The sequence below is a fragment of the Phodopus roborovskii genome, unplaced genomic scaffold (assembly GCF_943737965.1).
Source record: "Phodopus roborovskii unplaced genomic scaffold, PHOROB, whole genome shotgun sequence".
NCBI classification, from domain to species: domain Eukaryota; kingdom Metazoa; phylum Chordata; class Mammalia; order Rodentia; family Cricetidae; genus Phodopus; species Phodopus roborovskii.
Genome location: NW_026126517.1, coordinates 16,233,948 through 16,248,114, shown reverse-complemented (window position 1 = coordinate 16,248,114; position 14,167 = coordinate 16,233,948). Strand labels below are relative to the sequence as shown.

General features: G+C 38.8%; 2 protein-coding genes across 2 annotated transcripts in view; one reads left to right on the top strand and one right to left on the bottom strand.

Annotated features, from left to right (window-relative positions):
* Spa17 (sperm autoantigenic protein 17) overlaps nucleotides 1-14,167 on the top strand; it is a 380,810-nt gene that overhangs the window by 106,849 nt on the left and 259,794 nt on the right. The window lies entirely within an intron of this gene.
* Nucleotides 8,808-9,758, bottom strand: LOC127231533 (olfactory receptor 145). Its single transcript, XM_051197116.1, has one exon. It carries the CDS (start codon nucleotides 9,738-9,740, stop codon nucleotides 8,808-8,810), a length of 933 nt encoding a protein of 310 aa, XP_051053073.1. The 5' UTR covers nucleotides 9,741-9,758.

Genomic DNA, 14,167 nt, shown 5'->3' with positions numbered 1-14,167 from the left:
TCTGTACAAGCTCAAGCCAATCAGCATTCTAGCATGCAGAGGGAGTGGCTTCATCAGACTCCACCCCTAACTGTTGATGGCTTTTGACAGTTGATGGCCTCTGAAGGAGGTGTATCAGTTTCTCTAAGGGTGTAGCCCCTGGTAGATTAACTATGCTGAAGTTGATAATCTCACCTCACATTCATGTATATGGGCAGCATATAGGGTTGGTTTTTTTTTTTTTTTTTTCTTTTTAGACCAAGAAGACAAAAATTGGGAGGAGATAACAAAATAAGGGATGAACTTAAGAGGAGTTTAGATGAGGAACGGGGTGATTATGACCAAAATGTACTAAATGCATGTATGAGATTCTCAAATAATTAAGTATTATATTTCTTACAATGTAGAAAATAGTTTTACTTTAAAAAAATCCCAGGCTTTTATACAAAATGTATAAAATGTATCTTTGAGTTAATAGCATGTTGTTTGTGCTAATTCTGTTCAGAAACAGTCCCTAATTATCATGTTGTTACTATGGAAATGCACATTCTGCTTTATCATATAGTTTGAGAAATCCATTACTATTGGTTTTGAATAGCAAAGAGATTTGAAGCTGGAAAACCAGGAGGGTATTCTTGGCACAAGAAACCATAAAGGGAAGTGAAGAGGGTTATAAATTGGAAAAGCCCAGTGCTTCAAATATAGAAAATGGCAAATAATGTTAACAACTGAGTGATGTTATACATGCAAGAAGAATTTGGTCATGTTAGAGTGTGTTAATGGTGCAAATTCACCATCCTCTCCTCCCTCGATAAGTACATAATCAATTAAGAAATTATCTAAAAGTCAAACAGGAAAAAAAGCTTTGTGGAGGATAAAATGGATTAGAAGTCATAGCTTGGATGTGTACCTCTTATATGACCCCATAATTCTCTCATTTCATATCACACCATGGATAAAACTCCAACTTTCATCTAAGTCCAAGTCCAAACTAACCTGGAGAACACTTTTTCTTCTGTCCAGAGAACATGGGTTTGTACATGGTCAAGCAGGTCAAGATCCTGAGAACCTGTCCTAAATAGGAAGTAGGGAGCTGTGACCCAGAGGAAGTGGGTGGACCACACTGAGACAGATTCATTCTCCCAGCTCCTCATCAGTTCTATCCATCTGTTTTCTCTCCTAGGGTGAAATGGGAGAAATTAGGCCCAGAGAAAATGATGCTTCCTTATATATCTGGTAGAACACAGGGCTCCTCTCTATCTAGAGGACCTAAAGAGAAGCCTAAGTGAGACCAGAACAGGACGCGAGAGGTCTATTTGATTATAATCAGTGGCATACAAGGCAAAATAAAATCAAAAGGAGGATCAAAATGGAGATTCCTTAATATCTAAGGGATATAACTCCATAATTAATTGTAGTATTAGTTAAATGGCTACTGTGCATTACTGAAGAAAGTTAATCTACCCAGATGTGTCCTGGGATCTTGAGAGATGCAAGTGGAGGATACCTACTAATAAATCAAAGGCAAAGCTCATCTTAGGACTTATAAAGGGAATTTAAAACATCAGAGGAACATGTGGTTATTTAAAAGCCCTTTAACAAGGAAGAAACAATACTGTTTTTCTCTGTAACAGTTAGAGAGTTTTGGCACCCCACTGCCATTACAGCTTTAAGCACAAAGCAATTATGTACTTACTAAAACCATAATTTAATGCATAATCAATTGTACTGAAAGCTGTTTAATGTTTATAGAAGGAAAATAAAATTATAAAATGATACTTAATGTGATGTTTTATATATGCATATGTAAATTTTTACAAACAGGTTCATCTTATTCTACTTTACAGAGAGAGGAGGAAAGAGAGAAGGAGGGAGAGAGAGAGAGAGAGAGAGAGAGAGAGAGAGAGAGAGAGAGAGAGAGAGAAAGTGGATTGGGATGAATATTCTGAAAGAACATGCACCAAAATGCTACGGATGGTAATATTTAAGTGATAAGATCATGGAGTTCTTTCTTTTTCAAAGATTTTTGCTTCTCCCTATGTGCTTCCTATCTCACACATTTCCACCATATGAGCATTGCTTTTGCAAAATTTGCAACAAAAATGCTTTTTAAAAATTAAATTAAGAATAAAACACTGCATAATTCCAGTATTTTAAGGTATCACTGGGGATTTGTTCAACTTTCATTTAACACCTTCTGTGTCTCCAGGCACCAACTTCCCTGAACATATTCACTCACCTGGCTGAAATTGAGAATATAACCTTAAATAAACAACTTGTGAATATGTAAGTGTGGCATCTGTAAAACAATAGTCCATCAGTCTTCATATATATTATAATGTTTTTTCTGACTCTATTAACCTTGTGTCTCCTAAAAGAGGGGGTAATCTTTGGTATCTTTCTTTTGACATAGGTTTTTCAGCAAATCATTTCCAGGTAAGAGTAAATTCAGGGTCTTACTCAGTCCAAAACAACAGAAACTTGGACTTTGTACAGGTGAATATATATGCACTGCATGTTCTATTTCTTACACACCCAGATTGAGCTTTCTGGAAGGCAGCTAGTGTGAAGAATGTGGGCTCTAGAGTGACACAATGCAAATGCAATTCTTCATTATGCCATTTATTATCTGTGCAATCTAGGCAGGTCCCTTTGTTAAGTTCTGCCTGTCTCTTCTATAAAACAGGAAAAATTGTCTCATACAATTGCACAAAGATAAAATAGAAATCCATACATAAAATTTACAGGACACAGTAAAGCCTCAAAAACTAATATTAGGGGTTGAAAACCATGAGGACTTAGCTTGGAACTTCCTGTCCACACATCTATTTTCATGTTCAAATAATGGTAATCTACAAAGTTTTCTTTTAAAGGGAGCTGTTGCTGCAAATGGAAAAGAAGGAAGAAAGCAAATGGAGTTATATCTTGAAGAAAACCAAGCCAAATTCCATTTACAAGAAAACTGTATGGCTTTTTCCCTCTGATCCTTGGTCCATTCCTTTCTTTTGGGTGGTTCCACAAGACTCTAATAGAAAGCTGAAGAAGTTGTCATGTATAAGGTAAAAAGGAGACCACAAGTGACACACATGGGTCATCATATTTGAGAGCCAGAAGACTACACATTCACATAGACCCTATATGCTCAGAGAAACAAATATCTAAATGTTTCTTTTTAAATGTATTTTTCCACTAATACTAGATTGCAGATTCACATTAAGTATGGTACATACTACCTCACACTCATGCCCTAGTTTCAAGCCATCTCTAAACACGGGAAATTTTGAACAAGATAGATCTAAGATACATGATTTCCCAGAAATTCCCAAAATTCATACAAAAGCTCCTTCAGCCAAGTCATTTCAAGCTATTAAAGTAAGTGCAGTTAATAAAGAATAGTGATCTATAGACAAAATTAGAATGCATGCTTTCACAGTGATGCACATGGCAGGTGACTGAAAAGGATCTTTGTAGAAGAATTCCAACTAAGAACGTTGTACAGAGTTTTAAAGACCTCCATTTTTCTAAACATCCAAATAATATAGCCTCAGGTAATAGTCATCAAAGTATGCTAAAATTCTATGGGAAAATCTGAAAGGTAGCAACATATTTTTACTCATTACAACTACTGTCATTTTTTAAAATCACTAAACAGCTGACATGACAAAACTTTAATATTATCAAATGTCTTCAGAATGGTATACAATAATATTCATGTCTGAAAGAATAAATATAAAGATATATTCTGATATAGCAGTATTGAACCCTCTAAGTCAGAAAAAAAATGCTATGATTTTGGAGGCATTGGGTTTTTGCTGTTGCTGTTGTTGTTTGTTTGTTTTTATTTTTCAAGACAGAGTTTATGAATGTTGACTGTCTTGGAACTCACTCTGTAGAACCACAGACTGGCCTTGAACTACAGCTGCCTCTGCCTCCCAAGTGATAGGGTTCAAGGGTTGGAGGCTTTGTGCTCGGAAAATTTATCTTGTGAGAGCAGAAATTCAGGCAGGACTCTGGGAAACAGTAGTTACAAATGTGAGGTTTTCCTCTCCTGTTATTTGTGGGATATTACTTAGAATGAGAAGTGAATATCAAGATTCAGAATTTTATAAAACATCCTTCCAATGTTTAATCTTATCTAATACCATACATTTTAACATTGAAGGTATGGAAGGCTGTAACTGACATTTCTACATTAGCCACCAGGTTGGAGGTCTCAAGTAAACGGAGAAAATATAATTATGGTTTGCAGTGATGGGACAGTGAGTCCAATCATGTCCTTTTCTATATTGAAAGAGATGGACATTCTCACAAGAATGAGAACATTAATCTATTGCGGTAACTAAGGATCAGGATAAACAAATAGGCCGAATAGATGTTTATTCAGGGAGAAATAACTTACAACCTAGACAGATGAACACCAGGAAATTCAACCCGATCCTCTCCTGTCCGAGTCACGCCAGAAAGAGAGCGCCTTCCTGGCCCCCTCCGACCTCCTTCCTCAGGTCACCTCCGCCCATCGCTCCACCCCCCAATGAGCGTGGTCAGTGCTACAGAAGGACTACCTCACTACATTAATCCCTATTTAGTAAGTCAGGTCCTAAAAGTATATGCCCCATGTTTGTGTCCAAAGATATTAGCACCTACCTGTCAAGTGTTAATCTGGCATGGGTAAGGAGATGTGATATGTCAACTAGGACAGCTGGGACTTGGTGCACAAACTGTAGCACCCAATTTATGGTGAGGATGAATACCAAAACGGGAACAAGCAATGGCTCTACTCTGCTTCCGAGCTTACCAGCGCTAAGCATTGTGAGAACACAGAAAAGATGCTGACACCAAAGGGGGGTGCTATTCTAGAAGGACTCCTCACAATATATAAGCACAAAACCTAAGTCTTCAGAGAATCTCCTCATGCTGCTATAAAATGAACTATTCAGGGGAAAAAACTACATAAGAAATAAGGAAAAAGAAGGGATTTTTCCAGTTTTGTTCTTTTTCATTTTTTTGTTTATTATTTTCTATGTACATATGTGGTATGTGTACTTGTGTGTATATGTGTAAGTCTACACATGGATGTACAAGTGTGTGTTTGAATGTGGAGACCTGAGATCATCTTTGGAATTCTTCTTCCACTGCTCCCCCTTGTGAGTGGGGTGTGAGTCTCTCTCTCTCTCTCTCTCTCTCTCTCTGTGTGTGTGTGTGTGTGTGTGTGTGTGTGTGTGTGTGTATGTGTGTGGGTGTGTGTGGGTGTATTTATCTGTGGGTGTGCTTAACCGCATGGGCACATGTAGAGGACAGAAGTTGATGTCCAGACACTTTTGTCAGTCACTGTCCACCATACTTTTTGAAGTAGGAACTCTCACTGAGGCTGAAGCTCACCAGTTGGTTATGTTGACAAGTCCTCAGCACCAATTTCTCTGACCACTCCCCATGCTAGGGTTACAGATACACATTCTGCCATGCTTGGCTTTTATGTGGATACTAGGCTTTCAATCTCTAGTTCACGTGCTTGCAAAAGTGGGCCCTTTAACCATGGAGGCATCTCCATAAATCTTGTTGTTGTTGCTTCCTTTTTCAGACAGCTATCACAGAAGATGCTGAAATAAAGTAAAAGGTGTGTAAAAGAAGAGGACAATAAAGTGAGTGCTGCCACCACCAAAAGTGAAAGGCAGTGGATTCTTTGAGTAGCACCCAGAAAGAGAACAAGTTGAAAAAACTTTCAAGAAGAAATATTCAGGGACTGGAGAAATGGCTAAATGCATAAGATCACTGGCTGTTCTTAGAGCGGACCCAGGTTCAATGCCCAGCATCTACATGGCAGCTCACAATCTGTAACTCTAGACCCAGGGGATCTGAAGCCCTTTTATGACTTCCAGGGGTACAGTTATGAATGCAGGCAAAACACTCATATACATAAACAAAAATAAATGCTTAAAGGAATTTTTATAAAGATTGAGAATCTTACATAATTCAACAACTATCTAAAGATATACTGTAATACCCTAATAAAAGAAAGCCATAAGACATGATAAATATAAGTGTGCTTAGCAAGCATCATTTTGAAGGATAGAAATTAACCTAATGTACAATAATAGAAGATTACTAATTACACAGAATATATCCTTATGATGGAATGTTATGCAACTGTGATAGTTGAGTCAGAGGCAAGGATGAGAAACAAGTCTTTCTGTGAGCCATGTCTTTCTTGGTGGGCATAGTCTGGTAGACAATGGTAAGCTTTTTTATTTTGCATTCTCTCCTTACCTCTTTTTTCCATAACTACAACCTTGAAAATTCATCATTCTTTCTTTCTTATTCATTTATTTATACTTATAACAATTTCTTCCTCTTCTGATAAATTTTTGTCAGAAGATACATTTTAAATAAGATTCTCATGGTATAGAAACAAAAAAAAAATGTTGTGGCAAAATATGTAGGCATGCATACACACTTGGACATTCATTGAGTATAAAAATACACAGCTAAGAAATGGATGGGCTAAAAATGGACTCTGGATGAGACTTCACAAGGACCAGAAAGCCAGCATAAATGGAAATGTATTCTCCATGGCTTTCTTTGGTAATATTTATAAAAATCTATAAACATCTTAGCTTGTTTGGACTACTGTAATAAAAACTATTCAGTGAGTAGCTTACAGCTTACGAGCAATTTATTTTTCACAGTACCAGACACTAGGAGGTCAAGTTATCAATAGATGGATTGTTCTACCAGAGAATTAGTTTCCTGGTTAACAGACTGAACCTTCTTAATGTGTCTTTAAATGATGTCAGAGTCTCTTAGTGCCCTTATGAAAAAGAGCATGAGTCAAGTGTTCCTCTTGGTAAGGGCACTAATCCTATTCATGAGGGCCTCACCCTCATGACTTCACCTCTCAAAGGTTCTACCTCCTAATTGCCATTTAATTTACAGCAGTGCATTAGCATTCACATACAGCAAACAATTACTCTCTAGCTAATATACAAATAAATACATATTATAAATGAATGTAGAAATGATCTGGTCAAACATGTTTTTATTTAATGTGGACATACATGAACTCAGAAAGGTGATGACTGCCCAACCTCACATAATAACCATTATTAGAAGTGCTGGCATATGAACGAAAAGTGTAGACCTAGATAATAAAAACAGAATTGTTGAGTGCCTATCATTAACTCCCTTAATTTAATTTAATTTCTTGTTCAGAAATACAGTATGGCTTAGTTAAAGTTACACAACCACTGGGTAAAAACTAGAAACCACTTTGACTCTCCCATCTTTTCTAGACTTGGCTCTTTCTGACCCCCTGCTCTATTTGTCAAAATTCTACGTTCCTGTATCCATGTTCACGCCTGTAAATTCATCTTCATAGATCTGCATTAACCCAAAAAGTAAAACTATACATCTGTCCAAACTTCTCATTTTTGAGATGGAAGTGACTGTTTATAAAGATAGTTTCTGGAGTCGAACATTTCACATATCATTACTTCACCAAAAAAGGAGAAGAAGAAGGAGGAGGAGAAGAAGAAGAAGATTTACCGTTCATAAGTTTCTTAGAAACCAAAAGGTAACTACCATGTTTCACATGATGACATTAGCTTAATAATTTATGAGTGTGGAGTCTATCTGCTCATCCACCTCTCACTGGGAGGTATCCCCATGAATCCCCGGAGAAAACAAATAATCCAGTCAAACAAAATGATTAAAAGTACAATGCAAGAATTATTTGCACAGGTTTGAGCAAGATTGTGGTTGAGAAAAATCACAAAGGGACTGACAAGCTTGTAACTTTCCATGCACATTTCTTTCACTAATTGGTTACAGTGGAGCTAACCTGATTATGCCTTGTAACACAAACACTTATGTGCTCCTAAAATATTCTCTAGGTTCTTAACTAATAACCCAATAACCCTGAGCTGCAGAATTCTCCATGCTTTTTATAAATGTAATATTATAATAAGAAAATGAATTTGTATGAAGTGATAAATTCTTTCACTGAGTTGGGCATGGTGGTGCATGCCTATAATCCCACTCAGCTCTTGGGAGGTAGAGGCATGAAGATCAAGAGTTCAAAACCAGCCTCAACACATAGTGAATTTGAAATCAGAGGGCTTTGTTTCCTGACAAAAGAAAATGTCCATCCTTCAGAAACTTAACATTTTCTGTAAGTTCTTCCAAGCAACATCATCACCAAACCCTGGAACATCCAGGTTCTACATCACTGTCTTGAGAGGTATCATGCTACTACTCTGTAGGTCATAACACACTTCCTCTAAAATCTATAAAAATGCCTCAATAGCTTTTCTGGACATTTTATCAAGACCATCTTAACAAAATCCTAAACCTCCTACCTTCTTGCAAAAAAAAATGTTCCATTTAAAATTAGCCCTTAAAAGATGCATAAAATTTCTATAGTCAAAACCAGACTTTAACATCTTGCCCAGCTCACAGTTGAAATGAAGTGTTCCATGATTGGCCTGAAGAGGAAAAAAGTAAGTCGTAATGGAAGGCAACCAGTATGAGAAATATAGAACCTGTGGTCTATCTGCTGTATGCTAAGACACACACACAAACACACACACACACACACACACACCAGGAAGGGCCATAAATCTGTCTTCACCCACTCTCAGTAATAAGAATTGTTTTGTGTGGTCCTCCAAAAGGCCTGCTAAATATGATCAGCTTTAAGAATCTTCTAATGAACCTTTCAAACAGAGAAGATGAATTCATCCAGGAAAGAGTGGAATTTTCCTCTGTGTCACACATGCTAACCCAGTCATATATGGAAGGGGAAAGGACTGACTACTCAAAACATTCCCCCTTTCTTAGGAAAATGAAATTTTCTTCAATGTTTTTTTCAGAGCAATTTTGACATCCTTATTCCTCAAGCTGTAGATTAATGGATTAAGCATGGGCACCACAATGGTGTAAAACAAGGAGGACACTTTCCCCTGGTTCATCGGCAAAAGGGAAGAAGGTTTGAGATACATGAATGCACCTGACCCAAAAAACAGAGAAACTGCAATTATGTGGGAGCTGCAGGTGCTGAAAGCTTTAGACCTGCCCTCTGTGGAACTGATGCGGAGGATGCTAGATAGGATGAGGGCATAAGAAATGAAGATGGTGACTGTGGGCACTCCAATGTCAATACCCACAACAACAAAGACTACCAGCTCATTCACATAGGTGCTGGTGCAAGAGCGTTCTAGAAGGGGAAGGATGTCACACATGTAGTGGTTGACGAGGTTGTCAGTACAGAAGGTCAGTCTCACCATGAATGCTGTGTGGGCCATGGCTCCAGCAAATCCCATTACATAGACACCTAGCAAAAGGAGTAAGCACACCTGGGGAGACATGGTTACGGTGTACATCAGAGGATTACAGATGGCAACATACCTGTCATATGCCATTGCCGACAGGATGAAGGACTCAGAGACGACAAAGAAAAGAAAGAAAAAGAGCTGAGTCATACACCCAGGGTAAGAGATAATGTTTTTCTTGGAGACAAAACTCACAAGCATTTTGGGTGTGATAACGGTGGAATAGCAGAAATCTATGAGAGACAAGTTGAAGAGGAAAAAGTACATGGGGGTGTGCAAATGAGAGTTCAGCCCTATCAGGGTAATCAGGCCCAGGTTCCCCAACACGGTGACCATGTAGAAACCTAAGAACAAGAAGAAAAGAGGCATGCGGAGTTCTGGCTGGTCTGTCAGGCCTGCCAGGATGAACTCTGGCAAAGAGGAATTCTCAGCTGCCATCCTCAGGGCATTCTGCTGAGAGAGACAAAGGAAAAGGGTCATTGTAGGGAAGACAGAGACACTGCTGCCCTCCCCGTCGCCTCCCAGGGTCTAGATAATTGCATACACAGAGATTCTGAATTTCTGCAGTCTGGTTTCTGGTTGCCTGAGCCGCAGTTACACAGTGCCTTGTCTCAGGGAAGACACAAATGCCAGTGAGGCTAGAGAGGAACCCAGAGAGCCGTAGGGGGACTCTCTGGCCTTTGATTTGGTTGTACTGTAGTGTCCCTCTAACTCCAGCCTCTGTTCAAATTCACAAAGTTGTGCCAGTCTCTGGAAAGAGCTCTCAGAGGCTGGAGACAGCCTATTTCCCAGGTGTCCAGCTAATGGGTTTCCCAGGCAGAGCAGAAGACTGATGGAGTTTTTCTCTGAGTTTTAGAAATCATTCTCAAATCTTCACTCAGATCCAACCACTCACCCTCTTTCAGCTCCAGTGGCCAGGACTGTGCCTTTTGCCCAGCTCTTATCCCCTTCTGGAAGGCTCAAAGACTGGCTAAAAGCAGACACCTCCACTTCATATGCAAGTGGGCATGCCAGAATGTACCTTAAGGCTGAGAACAAGATTTCCAAGGAAGAGCTCTACCTGAGGTTCTTCTTCGACTTTTACGAGGGCTGAGCAATTGTATTCTGGGTTTGGAGTCCTGGGACCTGACTAGGAAGACAGATTCCCTGGGGGTCACAATACAACACTGGAAATTAGTCTATAAAAAAATAAGAAAATTTTGCTTGCACCCATGATAATAATTGAATGGGCTTTTGTTAACAAAAATATTTGTTGAGGAACTGAGGATGCAACTTAATTGACAAGTGTTTGCCTAGCATACATGAAGCCCTCTGGGTTTAATGCCCAGTTCAGCATAAACCAGGCTGGGTTATGCTTGTCTGTAATTCCAGCACAGGGAATATGAGGCAGGATGAACATGGTGGGTGGGTGGGGGGTTGGATCCAATATCATCCCTATCTACATAGTCAATTCAAGGCTAGCCTAAAATACAGAAACCCTTTTGTCAAATTACATGTGTGTGTTCAATTAACATCCTTTCGTTACTTTGTAAAGAACTGAAAATAAAAGTCCACTACACATTATTTAATGCACATTTTAAAAAAAACTGTTTTATCCTATTACTTTAGTCTAACCCATCATGGCAGGATCAGTGTGTGTGTGTGTGTGTGTGTGCATGCTCTCAGACACAATGGTACATTTTCTTCACCCTTGAATCGTATGGGCTACATTCATATCTAATGACTTTAGATATGAAGCAACTCTCCAGATGTTAAGCTATGGACACCACACTAAACCCAGGTCCACCTTACTCCAAATCTAGTGTCAAAACTACTTTTATTATCTCCTGATGGAAACAATGAAATATACAAAGTAAGGTCCTCTTTTTTTTTTTTTTTTCAAAGCTATGACATGGTTTGGACATTATGAAGACTGGATCTACGATAAGGTCCAGAAAGGTTAAAAATAAAATGCTGTTCTGGTTCGGAGGAGGGTGTTCAACAGACTGCTTCATCTCCATTCATCACAAGAACTGTAGAATACCATGTGTGGCAGGAGCCAGCTTGCCTTCTCTCAGAATCTGAGCTTAGTATTAGTGAGTAATCACCATCAGTTATGAACAGTTACTCTAAAATTGATACCCAGCCAGAGAAAGTGCTGTAGCTTGTCTCCCTTCTCTCCACCAGACATTCTGGCGGTGTTTCTCTTCCTTTGATCTTTTCCCAATTCCTCTCCTGTGACAAAATTTACCTCCTCAGTGCCCAAGGCCCTCTGACAGTCCAGTCTCACTCCCAGGACCATGGCAATTTACAACAGTATTTAAAATATCATTTTACCCTAGCTGCACAATTAGACAATTGCACTTTTCATTTAAAATGTGGATCCTGGTCTCCCAGTGCGAACATAATAAATCAGAATCTCCAGGAATAAGACGTTGTAATCAACATTTCTCTTCAAATTCTCCCCTTGTTTTCTGGGAAGTTAGCCAGGCATCTCCCAATCTAGTTCTATACTTTCAGGAGGGGGAAAGGTGAAGCTCCAGTAGTCATAGAGCTGTTTGGTGGTAAAACCAAAAATAAAATATGGGTCTCCAACCTCTGAAGTTACATGGCTTAGAAGTCTAATTGGCCTTTGAGGTCAGGCACAGAGTTGGGCATCAGACTTGGCATACCATCCCAGGGTCATGCATGGAAGAGACTTGAATACCACAATAGTAATACAGATGGTGTGCTTCCATGGACCATATTAAACAAAGGTGTGACCTGGTCAGATAACACTGAAGGAGAACAGTTAATTTAATAGAGTACTCAGTATCAGTGATTTGATGGAAAAGCTCTTCGGGTGCTGTTTGTAACTTGTAATTCAGATATAATTTATTAATTAAGTGATCCAGCATTGAGATAAGAAATTCGCAATTTTTAGAACAAGTACTTGGTAACTGGACCAAAATATCTTTCTATACTTTTATAGGATCTTATAAATTTTCTAATATTGACCCTGCCTAGTAGCTATGGTCCCTCTACCCTCTACTTTGAACATTTTACCAAGCTCTGAGTTCAGGCCCCATCACGGGGTGCTCTGCATTGGACATATGCATTACTCCTCCCCTATTACTCAACCTATCATTTTTGGCTGAAGGATCTACTTTTGCTATAGCAACAAGCTATGTCCAGGTATGGCCAAAGAACTTTGCTTCTTGACTACACCAATCATCTCCTACTTTCTGCCATGTGTCTCTGTAGACACAAAATGAAATTCATGTGATAACCCATCAGTCATCCAGATGCTTGTGCAAACCTGGAATTGTGGTTATTGCCAAGTACTAGTCAATGGTTCACATCTTTTGCAATATCCCAAAGACTCCCACTAAGCTAACCAAGACCATATACTTACATTGACTCCTCCATTTCACTCATTTCAGTCCTGGGATCTTTCCTTAAAAAATAAACTACCTATACTGCTACATATTTCTGTGTCCAGCATAGGTTTTTGTGTTCTTAAAATGGTATGGGAGTAGTTCTAAACAAAGCATTAGATTCTTTACCTGACCTTGAAGGATACACCCTTACCTAGAGCTGTTTGATCCCATGTCAGAAAATCAAACATGAACAACTGCATTTATCAATTACCTAGAATTTCATATTCTAGAGATTGTATCTTAAGCATAATCTTCATACATCAGAATGCTGTAGGATCTCAAATTGTTGTCAGCTTTAGAACTAATGGAGACTAACTCAGAAAGTTCTATGCACTTAATCACCAAGCATCCAGCAGCTCTACTCTTGACTCTACTGTTCCTTGGATTAGCAGACTGGTGGATGGCAAGTAAGTTTGTTCAACTTATATACCATTAGGAATAAATGCAGAACATGATTTGTACAGAAGATGTTCAGTAACAATTAACTTTCAATCTCCCCATCTGCAAAATGGGGATAAAGATAATAATTGTAAGGTGATGTGATGGCCAAATTAGATCCATAAAAAATGGAGGAGCCCAGCATAAAGGCTGATGCATGGATAAGACTTGTTAAACATTCTAAAGATATGCAGAAACAAAAATAAAATGTATATAATTTAGGAGTGGAGTGAGAGAGATAAGTCTTGCTGAAAGTTATGTAGATTGAAAGAGGCAACTGGAGGCTGGAGAAATGAGGGTGACTGGAGGAGCTTTGAAGCCGTGCTTGTTTCTCCAAAGCTGTAGTAAATAACCCTCCACTCATACAAGCAAGCATAATTAAAGGACATCAAATTAAGGCAGGTGCTTCTGGGAAGCAGATGTCTTAGCAGGGAAGAGGGGTGAGGGGATAAGTGAAAACTCGGGATATACATATGAAAGCATCAAAGAATGAAAACTGGTGAAAAGAAAAAAACTTTAGCTAAGGTTCATCTCCCCCACATAGTTGAACCCTCAGACAGTATCAGGGTCCTTCACTATTTTACCCTTTCCTTGTTTCTGATCCCACCATCAATGCCCTATTTCTAAAAGCCCATGTTCAATCATACCACAAGTTAGGATTTCCCTTCCAGCCTCACTTTTTCTTTTTGCGTGTGTGTGTGTGTGTGTGTGTGTGCACACTTGTAGTTTCAGCAAAAGTTCTTCAAACCCTCACATGCTAAAAATGTGTTTGTCTTCCACTCTTTATCCATATTGGTTCTCTGGAAGGTTCTCACAAACCTGCCAACACATTCTTATTCAACCTGGGTCAGCAAGTCATTCATCAGTAAGAGGTTCCTGAGAGGAAGAACCACAGAATGAGATTTTTAAAAAGAGAAGACAGGAAAATTTGAGATTGGGAGGTTTTGTACAAACTGATAGTTCATGCAATCACATTTATTAAGAGTGCAGCATCTTATATGCAGCTTGTATGGGGGAAATGGGACAAAG

Bases quoted from the DNA above. Each gene is read 5' to 3' on its own strand.
- LOC127231533 (XM_051197116.1), bottom strand. From the start codon at position 9,740: ATGGCAGCTGAGAATTCCTCTTTGCCAGAGTTCATCCTGGCAGGCCTG.